This window comes from Rhipicephalus sanguineus, chromosome 11 (genome assembly GCF_013339695.2).
Source record: "Rhipicephalus sanguineus isolate Rsan-2018 chromosome 11, BIME_Rsan_1.4, whole genome shotgun sequence".
NCBI lineage: Eukaryota > Metazoa > Arthropoda > Arachnida > Ixodida > Ixodidae > Rhipicephalus > Rhipicephalus sanguineus.
In genome coordinates this window covers 135,295,998-135,316,639 of record NC_051186.1, presented here as the reverse complement: position 1 = coordinate 135,316,639, position 20,642 = coordinate 135,295,998, and the positions used below count along the sequence as shown (strand labels likewise).

The 20,642-nt window shown below is 47.7% G+C and overlaps 1 protein-coding gene across 1 annotated transcript in view; it reads right to left on the bottom strand.

Moving 5' to 3' along the window:
- Positions 1–20,642, bottom strand: part of LOC119374617 (protein brunelleschi) — a 222,065-nt gene that overhangs the window by 163,723 nt on the left and 37,700 nt on the right. The window contains exons 6-7 of the mRNA XM_049420300.1: positions 15,315–15,469; positions 2,112–2,183 (exon numbers count right to left, since the gene is read on the bottom strand). Of these exons, the coding sequence (XP_049276257.1) occupies positions 2,112–2,183; positions 15,315–15,469 (227 nt within the window). The remainder of the gene's footprint in view (positions 1–2,111; positions 2,184–15,314; positions 15,470–20,642) is intronic.

Sequence of the window (20,642 nt, the reverse complement as noted above, 5' to 3'; positions counted from 1 at the left end):
AAGAGTATACATAGTAATAGGAAAAATAAGAGTGAACAAAGAAAAATGCTGCTAAGAGTAAACATCGCATTCAACAGCAGCCTTAAAAGCAGTGACATCGGCCAATTGGGCAACAGAGGAGGGTAGGTGGTTCCATTCGTTCGAGGTAGTGGGAATAAAGGAATCGTGAAAGAACTTGGTATGTGAAAAAGGAATGTGTACTTTGTGGGGATGGTCACATCTATATGACATGTAGTGTGGTTTGGAAAGGTCTTGTTTTAGTTGTGGATTGTGGTAAATTTTATAAAAAAGAACAAGACGAGACACTTTCCTGCGCGAACAAAGAAGTGGAAGGCCCAAAACTGTTTTCATAGATGATACACTAGATGTGCGTGCATAGTCTGAAAGGATGAAACGTGCACTCCGATTTTGGACGGATTCTAAGGTTTCAACTAGTGTGTTAGTGCCGGGATCCCATACAGCGCTTGCATACTCGAGCTTAGGACGGACAAGGGTTTTATATAGTATGAGTTTAAGGGCTGAAGGTACCCTTGAAAAGTGTCTTCGTAGGTAGCCAAGAGTGCGATTGGCATTGTTAGTTACGTGGGTGACATGAGTGTGCCATGAGAGATTAGAGGTAAATTTTACTCCAAGATACTTGTAGCATGAAACACTTTCTAAAACACTATCGTTAATTAGGTATTCGGGAACATCAATAGAACTAGAGGTGCGAGAAACTCGCATTACCTTGCATTTATTAGCGTTAAGTCGCATGTTCCATCTAGTGCACCAGGAAGAAACTTCATTAAGATCTCGTTGCAGGAAATTAGCGTCAGTATTAGTGCAAGCATTTCTATAAATAACACCGTCATCAGCAAATAATTTAATTGATGATAGAATATTATTAGGCAGGTCATTGATGTAAACAAGAAAGAGAAGAGGGCCCAAAACTGACCCCTGTGGCACACCAGAAGTGACAGGAGACTCATGTGAATTGTTATTGTTGGTGGTGACAAACTGAGTTCGGTTAGCGAGAAAGTATTCGATCCATCTTAATATATTGCGGTCAATGTTTAATTTACTTAGCTTAAAACAGAGTAACTGGTGAGAAACAAGATCAAAAGCTTTAGAGAAGTCCAAGAATATACAATCAATGATTAGTCCGCTGTCCAATGCCGCAAAAAGGTCATGTGTAAACGAAACCAGTTGTGTTTCACATGAAAAATGTTTACGGAAGCCATGTTGATTGGGAGAGAAGAATGAATTTGTATCTAGAAAGGTTACGAGATGAGAATAAATTATGTGTTCTAAAAGCTTACAAGCTTACATTGCCAAAACTCGTGACGTACATTGTTTACAAACTGACTTATGTTGATGAATACATCGCTAGGTGCTTCATTTTCCAATTTGGTGCTTGCACGAGCTTTAGAACTCAGATAAAACATGTTTTAAGCTGCATTTGTGGCCGATACCGCACAGATGAGACATATCTGCTGCCAGTATGAGATGTAGCAGTTATTTTGTGTTCAAACTTTTGTGTCGGAACTCAACTAAAGGATAGGATTGTGAAAAAAATGTTTGCCACTGGGATTTCAGACCTCTGGATTTCAAAGCTCTGGTGGTAAAAGTGACAAGGACAAAGCCATTTTACGACAGAGATTACTGCAAAATAATTAACTTATTTTTTCGTGAACCATCGCACCTTTTCTGTTTGTTTAGTGCAAATATACATGAATAATAATAATAATAATGTCCCAAAACCACGGTATGATTATGAGAGACGCCATAGTGAAGGGCTCTAGAAATTTCGACCACCTGGGGTTCTTTAACGTGCACCTAAATCTAAGTACACAGGCCTCAAACATTTCTGCCTCCATTGAAAATGCAGAATATACGTGAAGAAAAAATAGATGAGCCAGTACAACTAAAAAACCTTTGCAATAAACAAACCGCATTTAAAGAGGTGCAAGCTAGCTGCAAGTGCATACTGACATGCTCAGGTCATCAACATCGACATTGTTGGCAATTGCCCGCTTCATGCAAATGTGTTGTGTGAGCGTGCTGTGTGAATGCGTCATGTGAACGTATAGTGCACAGTTCTACCTCCCTCGTGCATAAAAGATTAAGCATACCTTTTCCGACTCTGATTGGGCCATGTTCATGGAGACGACACTCTGGACAAACTCCGCTGCACCCAGGGGTCGCTGCATGACACCAAGGCTTGCACTATAGCACACAAAGCAGGAGCTGAAACCGACTTGATGCACATGCAAAGCCCATTTATTAACCCTCTGGCACTACACAAATGTTTCTAACGTCACTTCACTGGCTAATTCCCAAGTTGCCATCCACCAGAGAGTGGGACAAAGCTATGTATATCAAGAACAAAGCATTGAGAAATAAATTCATGAGCCATTCCACTGTGCTATGGTGGATAACCAGCAAAACTGTGTAGCACACTGCATAGTGGTGACACATAATTTTGATGACAGGTACGAAAAGGCACAGAGGTTTTAATTTAGCATATAGGACTTCCACCTCAATTGGCATGTGCCAAAAGTGTAATGGTAGGTTATCTATCTGTTAGTTAGCTTGTTTATTGACTTATTTCTTAGTTAATTTATTTATTTCATTGATTAGTTCACACATCTATTTATAATTTTTTAATTTAGCATATGCTCCTTTAAAGCACCTCTAGATTTGCAAGAGTCAGAAGTGCAGCATGCAGATTATTTATTTATTTATTTATTTATTTACTTATTTATTTATTTATTTATTTATTTACACATTTGTTTCTATACTTATTTGCTCGGATAGTATACGCTTGAAAGGCAGAATTATGCCTTTAAAGCACTTGTTCAACAGACCAGTGGGGCCGCCATGGGGGCCACAATCTCGGCCACAGTGGCAGCACTCGCGATGGAGGACATTGAAAAGCAAGTGCTTTCCGCGTTCGACCCCAAACCCAAATTATTTGAGCACTACATGGACGATTGCTTCTATGTAGTGAAGTCTGCCGGGCTTCAGAACTTGCTTGCCCGCTTGAACTCCGTAGAACCACACATAGAATTCATGGTGGAAATGAAAAATTGTTCGTTTCTCCCATTCCTCAATGTCCTAGTGAGAAGGCAATGACGAAATCTCTCCTTTTTTGCGTTCAGAAAGCCAACACACACAGGACACTACCTTCACTTCAATTCCAGCCACCCCATCTGCCACAAGCTTTCCGTGGTCCTAAGCCTTGTCAACAGGGCCCAAAAGATCCTGTCACCACAGCTGCGGAAGGAGAAAAGGGAGAGAGTAACTAACGGCCACACAAATGCACATATCTGCCGAGCCCTCCGCAGAAGGAAAGAGGCGGCAACATCTGCGGCTCCACAACGATCATCGTCGTCATCCACATGGCTACGCCCAGTGCAGGGCAAAGGCCTCTCCCATGTTCCGCCAATCAACCCGGTCCTGTGCTTGCTGCTGCCACGTTATATACCTGCAGCCTTCTTAATCTCATCTGCCCACCTAAATTTCTGCCTCCCCGTCGCATGCTTGCCTTCTCTTGGAATCCACTCAGTCACTTTTAATGACTAGCCGTTATCTTGCCTACGCGCTAGATGCCCTGCCCTTGTCCATTTCTTCTTCTTGATTTTGACTATGATGTCCTTAACACCCGTCTGTTCCCCGTGTCAATTCCCATACATCACAGGTGCCAGAGAGGCAATAGCCCGTATACTCAGGAAGGCAGGGGTCGACATCTCCCACAAGCCGTCCACCACCATCGGTGGCTTCCCTCGACCTAAAAAAACGTGCAGGCTGAAGTGTACAAGATCATGCACATCAACTGCCCCACCCCAAATCTTAGAGAAACTAAGAACTTTCAAGAAAGAATTCAGCAACACAAGAATTCGTAAACTAAACAGTGAACGCAGCACAGTGGTGGCACAGCACCGTGAGCAGTTTGACAACGGGATTAGTCCATACGGTGCTGTGCTCTGCCCTGAAAAAGAAGCTGGTCAGGCTTTGAAACGTTGGGTAATTTAAAATAAATCTTGGTGGAAGTTTTCTTTTTTCCTTTAAAGGGGCCCTCCAACACTCTTCAACGCCTCACTTTTTTCTCGTGGGTTGCGTAGACTGAAGTACGGACAGGTTGGTGCAGCAAGAACGGCAACGATAGCGGCACGCAGTCCGTAGTTATTCGATCTAGAAAATTCAAAATACAAGAAAGAAAATGCCTACCCTCAACTTGATTTTAGCACGGTCACATGACCCCATTTCACTCGCCCTGTGATGTTCCAGAGAGCCTCAATGAAATGAGCTGAAAGCTCGTACATAGGGGAAGCTTGCACACCATTGTTGCTTGTCCTTTCCAACATATTGTTGACGTCGTTACCATGGTAATAAATGTGGTGCCTGACGCCTGACTTGTCGGAACTTGAGCAGGCGCTACTGCTTTGAAGCGAGGCTGGCGAGGCTTTGTCTATGCATCTTCGAAACGGGTAGCGCAAAAACATGGACAGAGGAAAGACTACACACCACAGGCGCTCTGTGGTGTGTAGTCTTTCCTTTGTCCTTGTTTTTGCGCTGCCCATTTCGAAGATGCATAACCAGTTCCAACTTGCCTAGACATCAATTCTTCTGGAGGCTTTGTCTGCTGTTCCTTACAACGACATTCCATGTCATTCCTTCCTCTCATTCTGAGAAGGGAATTTGTGGAGCGGCGAGGGCGGTGAAACACGGTAGCCTTTACGCGGGTTGTTCGGTGAGCAGCCCGACGAATTACAGGGTCATTCAACGAAGAGGATTACTTGCGCCACTTCAACAACGATCAAGAGCCTATCACACGTGCGGAAAGAGGCAGCTCAAGAAGAGGGAAGAGGGAGAAGCGTTTCGTATGGACATCTGACCGGCGCAGGCAAAAAAACCAGAGGCGAATTGGCAGCCAGCGCCTCTGTAGTGCTTTGTGGCTGTAGTGATCTTTTTTGTTGCGACGGCATCTATTTGGAGTTCACTGAAAAAGCACAGAAAAGAAAAACGAAACACGATAGTAATCTCACTTCTAACATTCCATTTATCCAATCGTAGGCTGGCGCGCATCGTCGTCAGTTCCGCCTGCAATAGTTCTGGCCATAGAGTTTCCTAAAATGACCTAGAGGGAACTCTGGCACTGCGATCGTTCAGCCACCATGGGAATGATGGGTAGTACACGGATTTGCCTAGTCTTCGTGCTTATGGGCTTCGAACGCACTTGTGGCTTTGTTTATTGCTATGTTTTGGTTTTCTTTCGGATAAAAGACTGAATCGTTGTGAACTTCGTGACCAGATTTGAATCGGTGAGCCTAAAGAAGTTAAAGCGGTGAAGTGAAACTGCTGATTTTTGCTGAACTTCGTTTTGCGACAAAGCGGATGCAGGCGACGCGGAGCCAAACGGAGCCGAAAGAACGAAGTTTAGACAAATCCGTGTACTACCCATGATTCCCATGCTGGCTGAAGCGCGATGCATTGCAGCTCCCATAGACACTAGCGCCAGAGTTCCCTCTAGTAAGTATTGTAGGAAACTCTATGGTTCTGGCGAGCGCCACTACGCACTGATACGATCAGCAGTGATGTAGCAACTTCATTCCGTGATTAGAATACTAAACCAGTTGATATCGGTGCTTAGACCTATGCTAAAATTATCCCCAGTGATCAGTCTATGCAACCCACAAGTAAAAAATGGGGGGTTGAATAGTGTTGGAGGGCCTCTTTAAATCCTGTTGCATCCAAACAGGCAGATATCTGCCAAATGTTTACCTTTGATTCAATAATAGACCCTGCGGGGGCATAAATGTTAGTGCCTACCGGTACATCACTTGAGTGTGTTGACAGAAAAATTTCACTTATTCTTCCTTCTTGTCTGACTAAATGAGTTGTCTGGTGGGTCCATAAACTGACTGTTCCTTAACCCCTTGAGGGTTTTCGCTGTACATGTACAGCAGAAGCTTCCTGGTACCAAAGGGTTTTCGTCGTACATGTACGGCATAGCGTTTATTTTTAAAACGCGCGCCTTTTTCGATCATTTCTTTTGTTTGGCCTGTGCTTCCACACTTCGGGAATGCGTGGAATTTTTTTCATGCGCCAATGTCTCTGCGTTGTATTTTTATTTTGCTTCCCAAAACAGCGCGCCGGCTATCGCTTGCCCATCCGAGCGCATTCGCGGTGCAGCTGATTGAAAGTGTGCGCCTTTTTCGATCATTTCTCTTGCTTTGCATGTGCTGCCACGCTTCGGGAATACGTGGAATTTTTTTCATGCGCCAAAGTCTCTCCGTTGTTGCTTTTTTTATGCTTCGCAAAACGGCACGCTGGCTATCACTTGCGCAACCGAGTGCGCCCGCGGAGTGGTTGGTTTCAAACGCGCGCTTTCTTCGATCATTTCTCTTGCTTGGAATGTGCTGCCACGCTTCGGGAATACGTGCATCTTTTTTTTTAATGCGCCGATGTCTCTCCATCTTTCTTTTTTTTTTGCTTTCCAAAGCGGCGCGGCGGCGTTCAGTTGCGCATCGGAACGCGCGCACGCGGTGCGGTTGGTTTCGATTTCGTCCTTCGAGTCGTTTTCGCTTCTTGCGCCCACAAAGCTGATGGCTGTTTGGGTTCTAATCTCTCAAAGGGTGACCGCTTGTTACTCTCTTGTTTATTGCACCCCGGGGCGCGATTACATCTGTTTCCGTGCGGCGCTAAATTACACAAACGACGCCGTGATTGCGTTTCCAGTTTTGGGGTCTCGGAAAAGCTAACTACTTCTTGTTGGCGATAAGGCGAAGGATTACGGTAGATTTTTCACTCGTTTTGCTTTCCGGACAGGCGCACAACCATACAGTTTTCTTCCGTGCGCTCACTGACGCAGTTCGCTTATGCTATGGAAGCGCACGCCGGTTGCTCTGCTGCCAGTGAGTCGAGCAGCGATTCTTCCGATGCAGACTATTGCCCAAGTGCCAAATCAGAATCTGATTAATTGTATTTCAGTTTGTCAGACGAGGATTTTTTGACGAGTTAAGACTCCGATGACGATCATGGAGCGACATCTGAAAAGCGCGCGTGGCGAGCCATGCTTCAATGACTATCACACGCTGAAAAGTTCTGTTAGAGCACGAACATTTTTAACCGTAAAAGTACTCTGGTGCACTTATTTTTGTGTGTCTGGGAGCTACGTTTAATACAATGCATAATTTTTATTTATAAAAAACGGTTAAGCTTTTTTTTCAGGATTTTGCTTGATTTTACTACGAATAAACCATGTGTATGTAGCAACAAAAATGATTTTTTTGTCACTTTACGGTCACGAAAAAAAATTTTAGACAATTTTTTTCTTAAATAAAATCGTCTGAAGAATTTATTTCTGAAATAAAAAATTACACATTTTTGGACTGGATTTCGCGAAAAAATTCGACCCTCAAAAGGTTAATGCTGCTGACCTGACAACAATAAGTACAAGCAAGAAAAAATACAAAGCTTTGGAACAAGGAGAAACTGATTGCATTGCAGCTTTTACGGCATGATTTTGGATAGGTGTTTCAAACATCAAATTAAGAGAGCAGAGATGTGCGTGCAGCGCTACAGTCGCCAGGGCATTTGGCGGCACACTGTGTACGATGTGGTTGCAAGCCTATGTTCAGTGATACCAAGGATTGCTACGTGACTAAAAAAGTCATTGTTTCGCCACAAAGGCGAAGCCATGAATGCGATAACAACAAATTGGAACGTCACACGAAGAACGGCAAGCAGCTCAAAACTTTTAGAGCGCTGGTCAAGCACAAAGGACACACGAAAAGAACACACACAAGGTTAGCGCAAACTAACAACTCTCACAGCTCGACACTTGCAGCGCGCTCCTCAAACACGAAACAGGACACATGAAAAGAACACACAGGTACACACAAGACGAGTGCATACTAACAACTGTCATGGTTGTTACTTCTTTGTATTTGAGCATAGTGCTGCAAGCGTCATCTATGTACAACCAACTAGCCACTACTTTGGCTCTTCTAGCTAGAAGCTCACTTCTTTCACAAACGCAGCTGCTGCAGTGAGTGAAGTGACCTTCGTGCGGTCTATAGCTTTCACACAAACTTTGCGGTGAAAGCACAAGATGTACAAACCTCCCCCACGTGAGCACGGGCAACCACGCCCCATAGGTCAAAGTACCATCATAACTCCTGTGACGTACGAGCAGCGCGACGACCTTTAAAGTGTGCCCTTCACGCCATCTGATGAGTGATGGCGAACATGCTGAAGCACCTCCAATCTTGCATATCGTCAATGATAAACAGTGCATATAAATACCTTGCTGTTAGTATGGTGGAGGGCATATGCTGCGTGGTGCAGTTATCTAATGCGGTGTGCTGCAGAGCGTGGTTGCAGGTTCGAATCCCCAGTTGCACACTTCGGAAAATACTTCTTCCGAATTATGTTTCTCTGTGGCTTTTTATTTATTTATTTATTTATTTATTTATTTATATATAAAATGTTACGGGGAAAATACAATATTGATTCAGTAGCAAGCCACAGCACAGCTCACAACACAACGTCGACTTCTTCACCTTCTTTCCAGCTGCCTTTTCAGGGTATATCCCACTATGCCATATTGGCATAGGTAAAAACAATGCAACACAACCCCCGGCGGCAAAAGCGCCGACCCGGCACGTCTATGGGGCCACAGCAGAAGGAGGGTGGTAACGCTTGAGTCTGGATACGTGGACGACTTCACGGGATAACAGAGCAGAAGAATTGGTGGGATTAGCCGGGACAATTTCGTATGTAACGTCTGTCACTTGTCGAAGCACGCGGTATGGGCCCGCGTATCGAGAGAGTAGCTTCTCAGAGAGGCCGGCACGTCGCGTTGGGGACCAGAGAAGAACGAGGGAACCCGTTGGAAAACGTTCGTCACGATGCCGCTCGTCGTAACGGTGCTTCTGTGTTTCTTGAGAAGCCGTCAATCTGTTTCGGGCAAGCTGATGGGCGTGGTCAGCGCAGGCAATAGCATCGCGTGCGTATTCTGTGGTCGATTCTGCAGCAGCCGGAAGAAGGTATCCAATGGCAACGTTGGTTCGCGCCCAAACAAAAGGTAAAACGGTATCCAGCGGTGTCGTGCCGGAAGGAATTGTACGCGAACGTCACGTAGGGCAGTGCAAGGTCCCAGTCACGATGGTCGGTCGACACGTATTTCGAAAGCATGTCTGTCAGGGTCCGGTTTAAGCACTCTGTCAGCCCGTTTGTCTGGGGATTGGTAAGAGGTCGTGAGCTTATGCTGGGTGGAACAGGAACGCAGGATATCGTCAATCACTTGGGAAAGGAAAGTACGGCCTCGGTTTGTCAACAGTTGTCGTGGGGCACCGTGCACTAATATAAGATCCCGAAGTAAAAAATCAGCGATGTCTGTAGCGTAGCTGGTTGGCAGGGCTCGCGTGATTGCGTAGTGGGTCACGTAATCGGTAGCAACGGCAACCCACTTGTTTCCTGAAGTGGATGTTGGAAAGGGACGGAGAAGATCCAAACCGACTCGGAAGAAGGGTTCCGGTGGGTGTCGATAGGCTGAAGATACCCAGCAGGAAGTCCCGACGGCTTCTTGCGGCGCTGACAAACCTCGCAGGCGTTGACATAACGTCGCACAGAGCGTGCAAGGCCAGGCCAGTAGAAGCAGCGGCGCACACGGTCATACGTGCGAGAAACGCCAAGGTGCCCAGCGGTTGGGGCGTCATGAAGCTCGTGGAGGACTGTGGAACGCAGGTAGGTGCTTTGGTACGACCAGCAGTAGATCGGGTCCGGCGGGTGACAAATTACGCCGACATAAGGTGTCATCTTTGAAGGCAAACATGCGTACAGAGGCGTCGTGCAAGGAGGCTCGCATCCGTTGCATTATTTGACTGATATGCGGATCCCGACGCTGCTCGTCGCCGACGCAAAGCAGCTGGGAGAGGAAAAATACGCAGTCGATCAAGGCAGTGCTCGTAGAGTGCCGGTCAGCCACAGGGTAGCGTGATAGGCAATCCGCGTCTTGGTGCAGTTTTCCACTCTTGTACACGACCGTGTAGGTATACTCCTGCAAAGGGAGTGCCCAGCGAGCGAGACGACCTGTGGGATCTTTCAAAGAGGCGAGCCAACAAAGGGCATGATGGTCGGTGAGCACTGTAAACTGTCGGCCGTATATATAAGGGCAAAATTTCACAACTGCCCACACCAGAGCGAGGCATTCGCGCTCCGTGATTGAATAATTGCGCTCCGAAGTGGACAGCAGCCTGCTGGCATAAGCTATCACGTGATTCTGCCCATGTTGGCGCTGGGCCAACACAGCGCTGATTCTGTAACCACTGGCGTCAGTGCGGACTTCTGTTGGCGCAGAAGGGTCGAAGTGGGCCAGAACAGGGGAAGATGTGAGCAGTGTGACGAGCTTGGAGAACGCTGCTGCTTGCGAGGGACCCCAGTTAAAGGGCGTGTCTTGTTTGAGCAGCTCCGTGAGAGGCCTAGCAATTTCGGCGAAGTCTTTGACAAACCGCCGAAAGTAGGAGCAGAGTCCCACAAAGCTGCGAACATCTTTGGCGGTTGTCGGCACAGGTAAGTCCTTCACAGCTCGAATTTTTTCCGGATCAGGCTGTACGCCGGAGGCATCAGCAATATGCCCAAGGATCGTAATGCGGCGGCGGCCAAACCGGCACTTGGACGAATTAAGCTGAAGTCCAGCGAGACGGAACACTTCAAGAATTGCTGAGAGTCTCTCAAGGTGCGTTTCGATTGTGGGCAAAAACACAATTACGTCGTCTAAATAACACAGACACGTAGACCACTTGAATTCGTGAAGCAGAGAATCCATCATTCGTTCGAATGTGGCTGGGACGTTACATAGGCCGAAAGGCATGACCTTGAACTGGTAGAGGCCGTCGGGTGTTACAAAGGCCGTCTTCTCTCGGTCCACGGGATCCACAGCAATCTGCCAATATCCGGAACGGAGGTCGATGGAAGAGAAGTACGCGGCACCATGCAGACAATCAAGGGCGTCGTCAATCCGAGGTAGAGGGTAGGCGTCTTTCCTTGTGATGTTGTTGAGATGGCGACAGTCCACACAAAAGCGCCACGATCCGTCCTTCTTTTTAACTAACACTACCGGAGACGCCCAGGTACTGGAGGACGGCTCTATAATGTCCTTCGCTAGCATCTTATTTACTTCCTGTTGGATGACGCTCCGCTCAGACGCAGACACTCTGTAGGGGCGGCGGTGAACAGGGTTGGCATCACCTGTGTGTATGCGATGCTGGACAACGGACGTCTGCTCTAGAGGTCGGTCACCGAAGTAAAAAATGTCCTGGTAGGACTCGAGAACGCGCTGGAGGGCTTCAACGCGTTCAGGCGGAAAATCAGTGGCAATCATGTTAAAAATTTGACGGCTGCCACAATTTGTTGTCGGTGGCGTCCGCTGCGTAGGAACAGCGGCATCTAAGGCGAAAGCTTCGACCGGTGAATCTAGTAGCGAACAAAGGTGGGCTACGGAAATGCCTTGTGGGAGCACTTGATTTGCGAAGCCGAAATTTACCACTGGTAGCCAGGTCCTGTTAGCCGTGATGCTGAGAACCGTATAGGGAACAGCAACACAATGCGTGAGCAGCAAGTCGGGAAGAGGCGCAGCGTAGTAGTCACCGTCTGACACAGCTGGTGAGCACAACATATCGACGTACGTAACAGATTGCGGGGGCAGATGAATAAAGTCGCTGCAATGTAATCGGCACGAAGGTTGGGACGGGAGGTCACTGAGTTGTGGCAGTTCAAGGCGCAGCACACCGGCGGAGCAATCAATAAGCGCAGAATTGGTGGCCAGAAAATCCAGCCCAAGTATGAGGTCATGGGGACATGTGGCAAGGACAGTAAAAAGGACGACCACCTGATAACCGGCAACGGTAAGCTGAGCTGTACACATCCCAATGACAGGAACGGTGCCGCCACCCGCGACTTGTACCACATTGGTCAAGGGTGGCGTCAGAATCTTCTTAATGCGACGACGAAAATCCGCACTCATGAGAGAGACGTGAGCGCCTCTGTCGATCAAAGCTTGAACAGGAGTGCCATCAACATGTACTTCAAGTGTGTTCTGGTGTAGATGTAAGGGCAACAGAGGATTTTTGGGGTAAGGTCGACAGGGCGGCTTCACCTCCAGAAGCTGCGCAGCCTAGTTTTCCGGGAACATGCGGCGGCTAAATGACGGCGAGGGCGAGTGGCGACGCGTTGGTGAACGAGAGGAACGGCTTGGAGGCGGCGACGACGGGAAGGTGCGGCCATAGTCCTCAGGGGCGGCGAATGCTGAAGACTCAGTGCGGGTCGGATAACGGCCATTCATTGTGCGGAAGGGGCCGTTGTAAGCGGGATACTGGCTAGGAGGAGTAGAGAGCCATTGACTGCGACAGTAACGAGCACTGTGGCCTGCACGACCACAGCGGAAGCAGATCGGCTTATCATCTGCTGTTCGCCATTCAGAAGGGTTCCTGGAACGAACAGGGTACTGACGGCAGCATGTTGTCTCAGGGGCTATGGAGGTGTCAGTATCCCCATGGCACATAGTCGAACACAGACCCAGGTTGGCGAATTCCTGGCGGACAATGACCTGGATCAGGGCGACAGCGGGGGCCGGTGTCTCGGACAACGTCGGTTTATGGGCAGCCGGGCACACAGCCTCGAGTTCGCGTCGGACGATGCGTGTCACATCGTCAGTTGTGGACGGCTGAAAAGGGGTTCCTTCGCAAGACGACGTTGCAGCGGTGTTGGGGAGACGATGGAACTGGTGCGGAATGCGCCGACTCTTCGCTTGTTCCAGGCGGTGACACTCCTCATTTAGAGCGTCGATGGTCGTGACGTTGGTAAAAACGAGCAGATTGAACGCATCGTCTGCGATACCCTTCAAAATGTGAGAAATCTTGTCAGCCTCAGTCATGTTGTGGTCAACCTTTTGACACAAGGCTAACATGTCTTGAATATAGGTCAAGTAGGGCTCGGTTGACGTTTGAGTACGTACGGCCAATTCTTTCCGTGCAGCAAGCTGTTGACCAAATGGGTTGCCGAAAAGGTCACGGAGCTGTTGTTTAAACATGTCCCAGCTTGTAACTTTGTGCTCGTGGGTCTCAAACCAGACGCGAGGAGTTTTGTCGAGGTAGAAGATGACATTTGCCAGCATAACGGTTGGATCCCAGCCATATTGCTTGCTGATGCGCTCATACATGCTGAGCCACTTGTCCACATCAATGTTGTTCTCCCCAGTAAAGGTACCGGGGTCACGGGATTGCGTTAAGGCGACGTACTGGGCTGTTGTTGTCGGAGATGTTGCCGACGTAGCTGGCGAAGGCGTATCTTCACCCGGAGCCATGGTTGCAGACTTAAGGAGGCGTCCACTGCGGAGCTTCGTCGTCAAACAAAAGTACCCAGCACCTCCACCAAAAATGTTACGAGAAAAATACAATATTGAGTCAGTAGCAAGCCACAGCAAAGCTCACAACACAATGTCGACTTCTTCACCTTCTTTCCAGCTGCCTTTTCAGGGTATATCCCACTATGCCATATTAGCGTAGGTAAAAACCACGCAACAATATATATATATATATACAGTCAACAGCCCTGCCGATTTTCTGGACGCCCGATTTTCCGGACATGCTCGAAAATTCGGACGCTTTCGCGGCACCGTCACCAGCCCCATAGACTTCAATGTATTAGAACGTCCGAAATTTCGGACGCTGAAGCTATTCCGCGTCCGATTTTTCGGACTTTCTGCCCAAATTGCAGGTCCGAAAGGCATTATTTGAAGCCCCCACCTCTGCCGCGTCTATTATCTCGTAGGTTCGAACCAGCGCTTACACGAGTCGATCTGTTCGAGACAGAAGCAGCTTTGCCGCAACGACGAAGCGTTATGGGGTGAAGCAGGCCAGAAATTCAAAGGGGCCGCTATCGCGGCGATGTTACGGATAAGCAGCGGAAATGCACGGAGGCGTGATGGCGGCAGCTAGCAAACGCGCCAGTACGGCTTAATCGCTGACAACCCTTACGATAAGCATCTTCAGTTCACTGCTCGGTAGTGCACGTGGCCTAGCGCAGTTGCATGCATACTGCACGCATTTAATAGGTGAGAACCCAAATGCGCCGCGCCGCCATTCCTGCTGCGTCTTTGTGCGAGACCGCTACGTGCGCCGCAGACGCGTTGCCATCGCGGACGAAACCAGCTCGCCATTGCCACGCCCGTGTGCAGTCAGGAACTAAGTGTGCATCACGAACCCTTTCATGATAAATGCGTGCGTACGATACAGCAACAGTAAAGTGACGGCGTCAGCTTAGTTGGCGATGTGCTGCACACAACTAGAAACGATCGGCTTGACACGCAGCAAATGCTGCGTATCGGCGGCGATTCGGTGATGTGTGTGCGCATCGTTTACATGCGCACACGCATCGGAGAAAACCGGACGAGTCGTCCGCTCTTCCGCCACAGTCTTTGTGTTCCGCATCATCGTTCACAAACGCTTCATGCGAGATAGCCATAATCTATTCCGCGCTTTGCTGTTATCAGCGGCGCTCATCACGAGATGCAAAAGTAGCGGTCGGCACGTACGTAGTTAAGCGGGGTTCGCGGCAGGTACCGAATGTATTTGCGAGAGCCTGGGCGCGCACCAAAATGCCTGATAATTGTACTGGGAGGCGTTAAAGCTATTTCGGACGTGGCTGGGGCGCTTTGACCGCTTCAGCTGAATAAAAAAGCATGAGTTCGATTTTTCGGACGATTTCGCGGTCCCTAGGGAGTCCGAAAAAATCGGCAGTTGACTGTATATATATATATTTATATATATACACACACAACACACACATACCAAACATAACACCGACGGTGGTGACAAAAACCTGCCGAGAGTGTCCGTATAGTTGCTATCGCGATAAAAGGGGAGAAATCTGACGAAGCTTACTTCATGCTGAAAAATGACCCAACAAACCATGTCAGCTCTCCTTCTGTCAGGCTGGGAAACCCCACTGTCAATTTCATAGATGACCCTTACATCAACCCACACGTCTCACTTTGAGCCTTGGGTTTGCACTCATCTTGTCAATTTCTTTTACCTGCCTTCCACCCTTTCGTTTGTGTGTGTGTGTGTGTGTGTGTACGTGTTGCGAACAAAAAACAGATGTAAGTTTGCGCACATGTGTGTTTGATATTTTTCTTTTTTTGTCCTAGTGTAACAGTACAGCGCAGCAAAAGAATGATGGTCTACCAACTAACCCCGGTCGAAGCCTTGTTGATCTCAGTGTCAACTGATGAACAACAAGTGGTATAAGAACTGAGCATAAACACTGACCCCATGAGCAGTGAGCCAGCGCGCTGCTTTTATGGCACACTCGGCTTGAATGACTGCCACCGGGGAGTACTTGGCATAGTGGACACAGCTCTCACGCAGCTGCTCCCAGCCCTCATCTACGGCGCCGGTCCGCTTCCCGTCCTCACCTCCAGCAGCTGAAACAGGCATTGGTTTGAAAATGCTGAAAAGGTCAACTGTTAATGCAATCAAAGAGGTGCAACAGCCAAATAGGATTTGGAGCAATTTTTGGAGCAGCAAAATGTTGCTTTTGGAGTGCAAAAATCCAATTTGGAGCAGGTTATGCGGGAAAAACCCTCCATTTTTTAGCCCGAAATCCCAAATTTGGAGCAGTGTAACAAAGAAGGCTTACATTTAGAAAAGAAAAAATATGTACAAACCATTCAACATCGGTCATGCACAGTGCACGTGAGCACTGCTATTTCAATAAAAGCAGTGTGTTGGAACCGCTCCGCAGTGCAAACAATGACAAAGTCGTCGTTAGCTTTTGCAGCACCTGCCAAATCATTTGACAGGCGCAGCCAATGCTAATGTGAACCTGCCAACCTGGTGACCTCAAAATTCGGGAGATTCGTAAAGCAGGAGCGAGTGGGGGTGGCGAAAAAAGAAAACCGGCATATGTTTTTGTTTATCATTTCTCAGGGCTGCAGAAACATCATACACAGCTCTGAATGATCGCCAGTAATTTTTTTAGACATCAGCGATCATACTAGTACTCGTAGTTATACGGGGCGTGCACGCATAAGTAATTAAGGAACAAAATGTGCTGTGTCTCGTGACAGGTAGTATAGACCAGAACACAGCGAATTCCATGCGCATCGCCATATTTGCATCGCGCATCGCGCCATCTATCGCACACGCGACGAAACAACATGCGCGGGCTGCCACGCCAGCAGACGCTACACAGAGCAAACGTGAAACTCCCGAAACTCAGCCCGTTCGAGAGCGTGTTTCGCGTCTTTTCTAGCCTGGACATTTTCGCTGATTTTATTGGAACATCAAGAACATCTTGTTCATACAAGTCCACAATGTATACAGTACGTGCTGAGTGGGCTGCGGAAGCAACCTCGTCAGATACGTACGCTGTTACATATTTGTAAAAAAAACGTTCTCACTGTAGTACGCGTGAATCGTAATTACAGTGCAGCTCGCGAAAGAGTGAAACGATGTTTTGTTGCCCCATATTACAAGTTGTGCACAAAGTTTTGTGAAAGCTAATCATTTCAGCATGCATCGCGTAACAATTAGAGTACGCTTTACGGGTAGTTTCGCGGAACGTAATTTTTGTTTCACGAGCGCTCTTACAATAATGCGTCTTGCTCACAAAAGCGTGCTATCAGAGAGTATAACCTGCAGTATCGTTCAGCGATCCCTTTTGGAAGCTACCTGCGCGATTTTATTCTTGTAACGATGGTACTTTACAAGCGAAACTGTGCTACTCTTAGTTAAGCCGGTTAGCTACGCCTGCGACGTAAAGGACACTGGCGCGAGTACTCTTTACTTACGTGCCAATATATGTATTATGTGCAGCTGGATGCCTCGTGTCCAAATAAATTTGGAGACATCAAACACTGAAATGAAAGCACGAAATTCTGGCCAGCTGTTGAGGAGCACCGTGCCATTTATTACCTTTTGAAGACGAAATCTCGAAGGCGTGGATGCCATCAAAAGCACTAAAGCTTAATACTATACGTTGAAAGTGGCAAATCATGCTGATTGCTTGTGCTTGAAAGCGCTACCTTGCACTAGACTTTCGTCAAAGGAAACGCTCAAAGGTATGAAGTGCACCCCCACACAAAGCTCGCGCCTGCCTTCAACCCAGCTGCGTGTCACGCAAATTAGGTTCGCAAAATGAAATAGGTGGACATCACACTGCAGAATACACGCAGTTAGTGTACTTACTCGCGCATTTTCACTCGGCTCCTAGTTTTTTTTTGCTTGAACCACAGTTATCCACTCGCGGCGAAGCTGAAAACACCGCACCGGCACTATTTCCGTGGCGCGTCGTAATCGTCGCAGACAACGCTAATATCCTCTTGTTGTGCTGCTTATTTTGGCATCCGAAGACGACGCAGTAGTGCCCAGACGAGCTCTTATACGCTGAAGCGGCGTGAACGGGTACTTTTTCGCACTTTAAAGTCTCAGAACTACAGCTTGCCCTGTTTACTTGATGCAGCCCGCGCGCGCCTTGGCAGCCCGGCGGCCCGGCGTCTGGGTGCGAGAGTATCCGCTCGGCTCGCCAGCAGCCTGGGTGCGAGACAGGCGTGCTCTGGTGTATAACAGCGCCTTCTAAATTTTAGTCCGCTTTTTCACACAGCACCGGTGTACTGCAGCGAAAGTGGCTTAAAAAGCGTTCTGCAAACGATAGAACAAGGCCAGGAAATTTTAGAAACGCTGTCCTTTCTTTCTTCTTTCGCGGTGAGCTAAGGGTTAGAGTCAACGCTTCTGCAGTGGATGTTGTTGCCAGAACTGAAGGTAGCAACGAGGCCTCCATTTCTTCCTAAAATTAGCGCAACTGAGAAAACCTTGAGGATGGTGGGGCATTTTGGTGCAGCGTTTCAAGAAATTTCACGGTTTTGGCTCAACTTCGTGCAAAAATTAGGAAGTGTATCAAACTGGCACAGCTGTTACCCACCTGCAATCAGCATTGAAGCAACACATCAAAACATTTCAGGAGGGTAATGCAGTGCCTTGCTCTGACCATGCTGTGCCATCTAGCAACACTGTAGATCCAATCGTCGATGGTCCTTTTCCATTGTGGAAAGGACTGTCGAATACGCAAGCAATTTTCTCTTTTCAGGTGCAAGGCCAAAGTGTGGCTATGAGCACAAAGCCAGTGTTAATGAGTTCACAATGGCAGAATGAATTACATGGTGTAGATGTGGCATGGCTGTAGAAGGACCCAGAAATAGTCACTTTCATCTGCATCAAAGGTACATGTCGTGAAAGATATATACATGCACAACTTCGATGATCTCAAACTTTACATGCTTCATTCAAACTTCCTGTCCCCAAGAAGGAGAAAATATGAAGTCATACCTTAGTCACAATAAACAGTCCAGCCAATAAGTATAAACGCTTCAAAGGCTCTTGAATCCATCCGATATGGCAGATACACAACAAAAAGCAATGAGAATTAAGCTTTTCTTCTAGGAATTTCCAACCATTCTTATCACCGTGAAATTGCCATTGTCAGGTGGTACCCGCTTCTGACAACCATGATTCAGTGAAAAACCTACCTTCCCGTCTAGACTTTTGATGCGAATCCCACATCACCACCCCTCCGCTGCCCAAAGGCAGTGCCCCCGAGGTAGCCAAGTTTGTCGTTGAGAACATCGTCTTTCGTCATGGCGCCCCAGAGGTACTTATCACTGACAGAGGTATGGCCTTTACTGCTGACCTAACTCACATGATCTTGATACAGCCCAACAAGCCGCCGCCGGACCGCCGCCTACCACCCACAGACCAATGGCCTCACCGAGCATCTAAATAAGACCATCGCCGACATGCTGGCCATGTACGTCTACATAGAGCACAAGATGTGGGATGCCATCCTTCCGTACGTGACCTTTGCGTACAACAAGGAACAACACAGATGACACCATACAAGTTGGTCTATGGAAGGAACCCGGCAGCGATGCTCGACGCTATCCTGCCAAACATCACTGATGAAGAAAATCCCAGCGTTGCTACCTACTTGCAGCGGGTGGACAGCCGCTACAGTCGGGTGGACAGCCGTCACTACAATCATCGACACAACATGTAATGCTAACCCGGAGACTTTGTTTGGGTCTGGACACCGATACGCCGACGTGGACTCGGCAAAAAACTTCTTCGACGTTACTTTGGGCCATACAAGCTACTCGACGTCTTAGCTCACTGGACTACGAGGTTGTCCTGGACGGCATTACGAACTCTCAGGGGTGCCGCACACGACCTGAATTCGTCCATGTCGTATGCCTTAAGCCATTTCTTGCACATTAGCGAACCTGAGGACTGTACTTTTTGCTTTATTATTGCACTTTCTTTGTGCATGCATTTTTTTTTCCCCATTCCATGTTGTTTTAAGCATTGGGACAATGCTTTTTCAGAGAGAGTGGGGGGGCAATACCATGCGTGCTGCTTTTTCTATTTTCAAGTAACCGGCCCGTTACACGTGTAACCACTACCTTCTGCCAACCGTGCCCAAATATCTGGGAACATTCCCTATTATTTTAGAATCTTCCGATAAGACTGTGCGCCCAACACAAACAAAGAGAGTTTATTCTGGAACTAATCTGGCCACCAACAATAATGCTGGAATCTACAATGCCACACGTGCAAATGCTGACACGCTCTGCTGCTGACCAGATAATCGACTACCGACATGTGTGCTTGCCGCTTTCGCTGCACTTGGAGTGTTACTTCTTTTGCTGGGCCCAAGTTCGCCCGATAAAGCATTTCATGTTTACTGACTGCGTTTTCCTTTCTGCACTGTCACGACCACATGACAATATAGTCATAGGCATTCGCAGGGTTCCTCTTCAGGGGGGGGACGAAGGTGCATCGCGACGCCCCCCCTCCCTATTAAGTCAATGTATTGCGCACGCCTATGAATACAGCGCATGTGCGCAAGGGCACACAACACCACGCTACACTGTGCACTGGTCCATATGGAGGCCACTGTTTCCTGTCACTGTATGGGAGAAATCTTGCACTTTGCCTTGCGTATTTGCAACTTTCACGGCCAATAGGCGGCACCACTGTATATCCAACATGGCGGTCGTTAATATTATCACAACTTTGCAGAGGGTATAGGAGCGCAAACCTTAGGAGAAGAGCGCAGTTCTGTGCGTTTCAGTTTTCGTACGATTTGTGTTTGTTCGTGCAACCAGAGGAGCGGTAACATATATGTTTATATATGAGAGAATCTCTGGCACACGAATGTAACCACATTATGAATGGAAATGCACAAACATTCACGTCGCGTTGCTAGAAGCGCTTATCGCGCATTGCAACGCCTTCCAAGTTGCCAGGATGATATTACAATGGAAATTTGTCACAAATAATAAAATTGCCACGTGTAATATTTCTCAGTAATATCAGACAAGCTATTGGAGACATGCTTAGACTGTGCAGCTCACTTCAAAGCACAAAGTGGAGTAAATACACAAAACTGCTGTGTTGCCCTTTGCGACCGCAAAACGAAACTACTTGAGACATATCCGATTACCGGTAATGTGATTTTATTACACTTACTTAATAAAAAGAAACAGTGGAAGACCACAAGAAGTCATCAAGCAGCGAATGAAACCAGTGACAAGACAATCG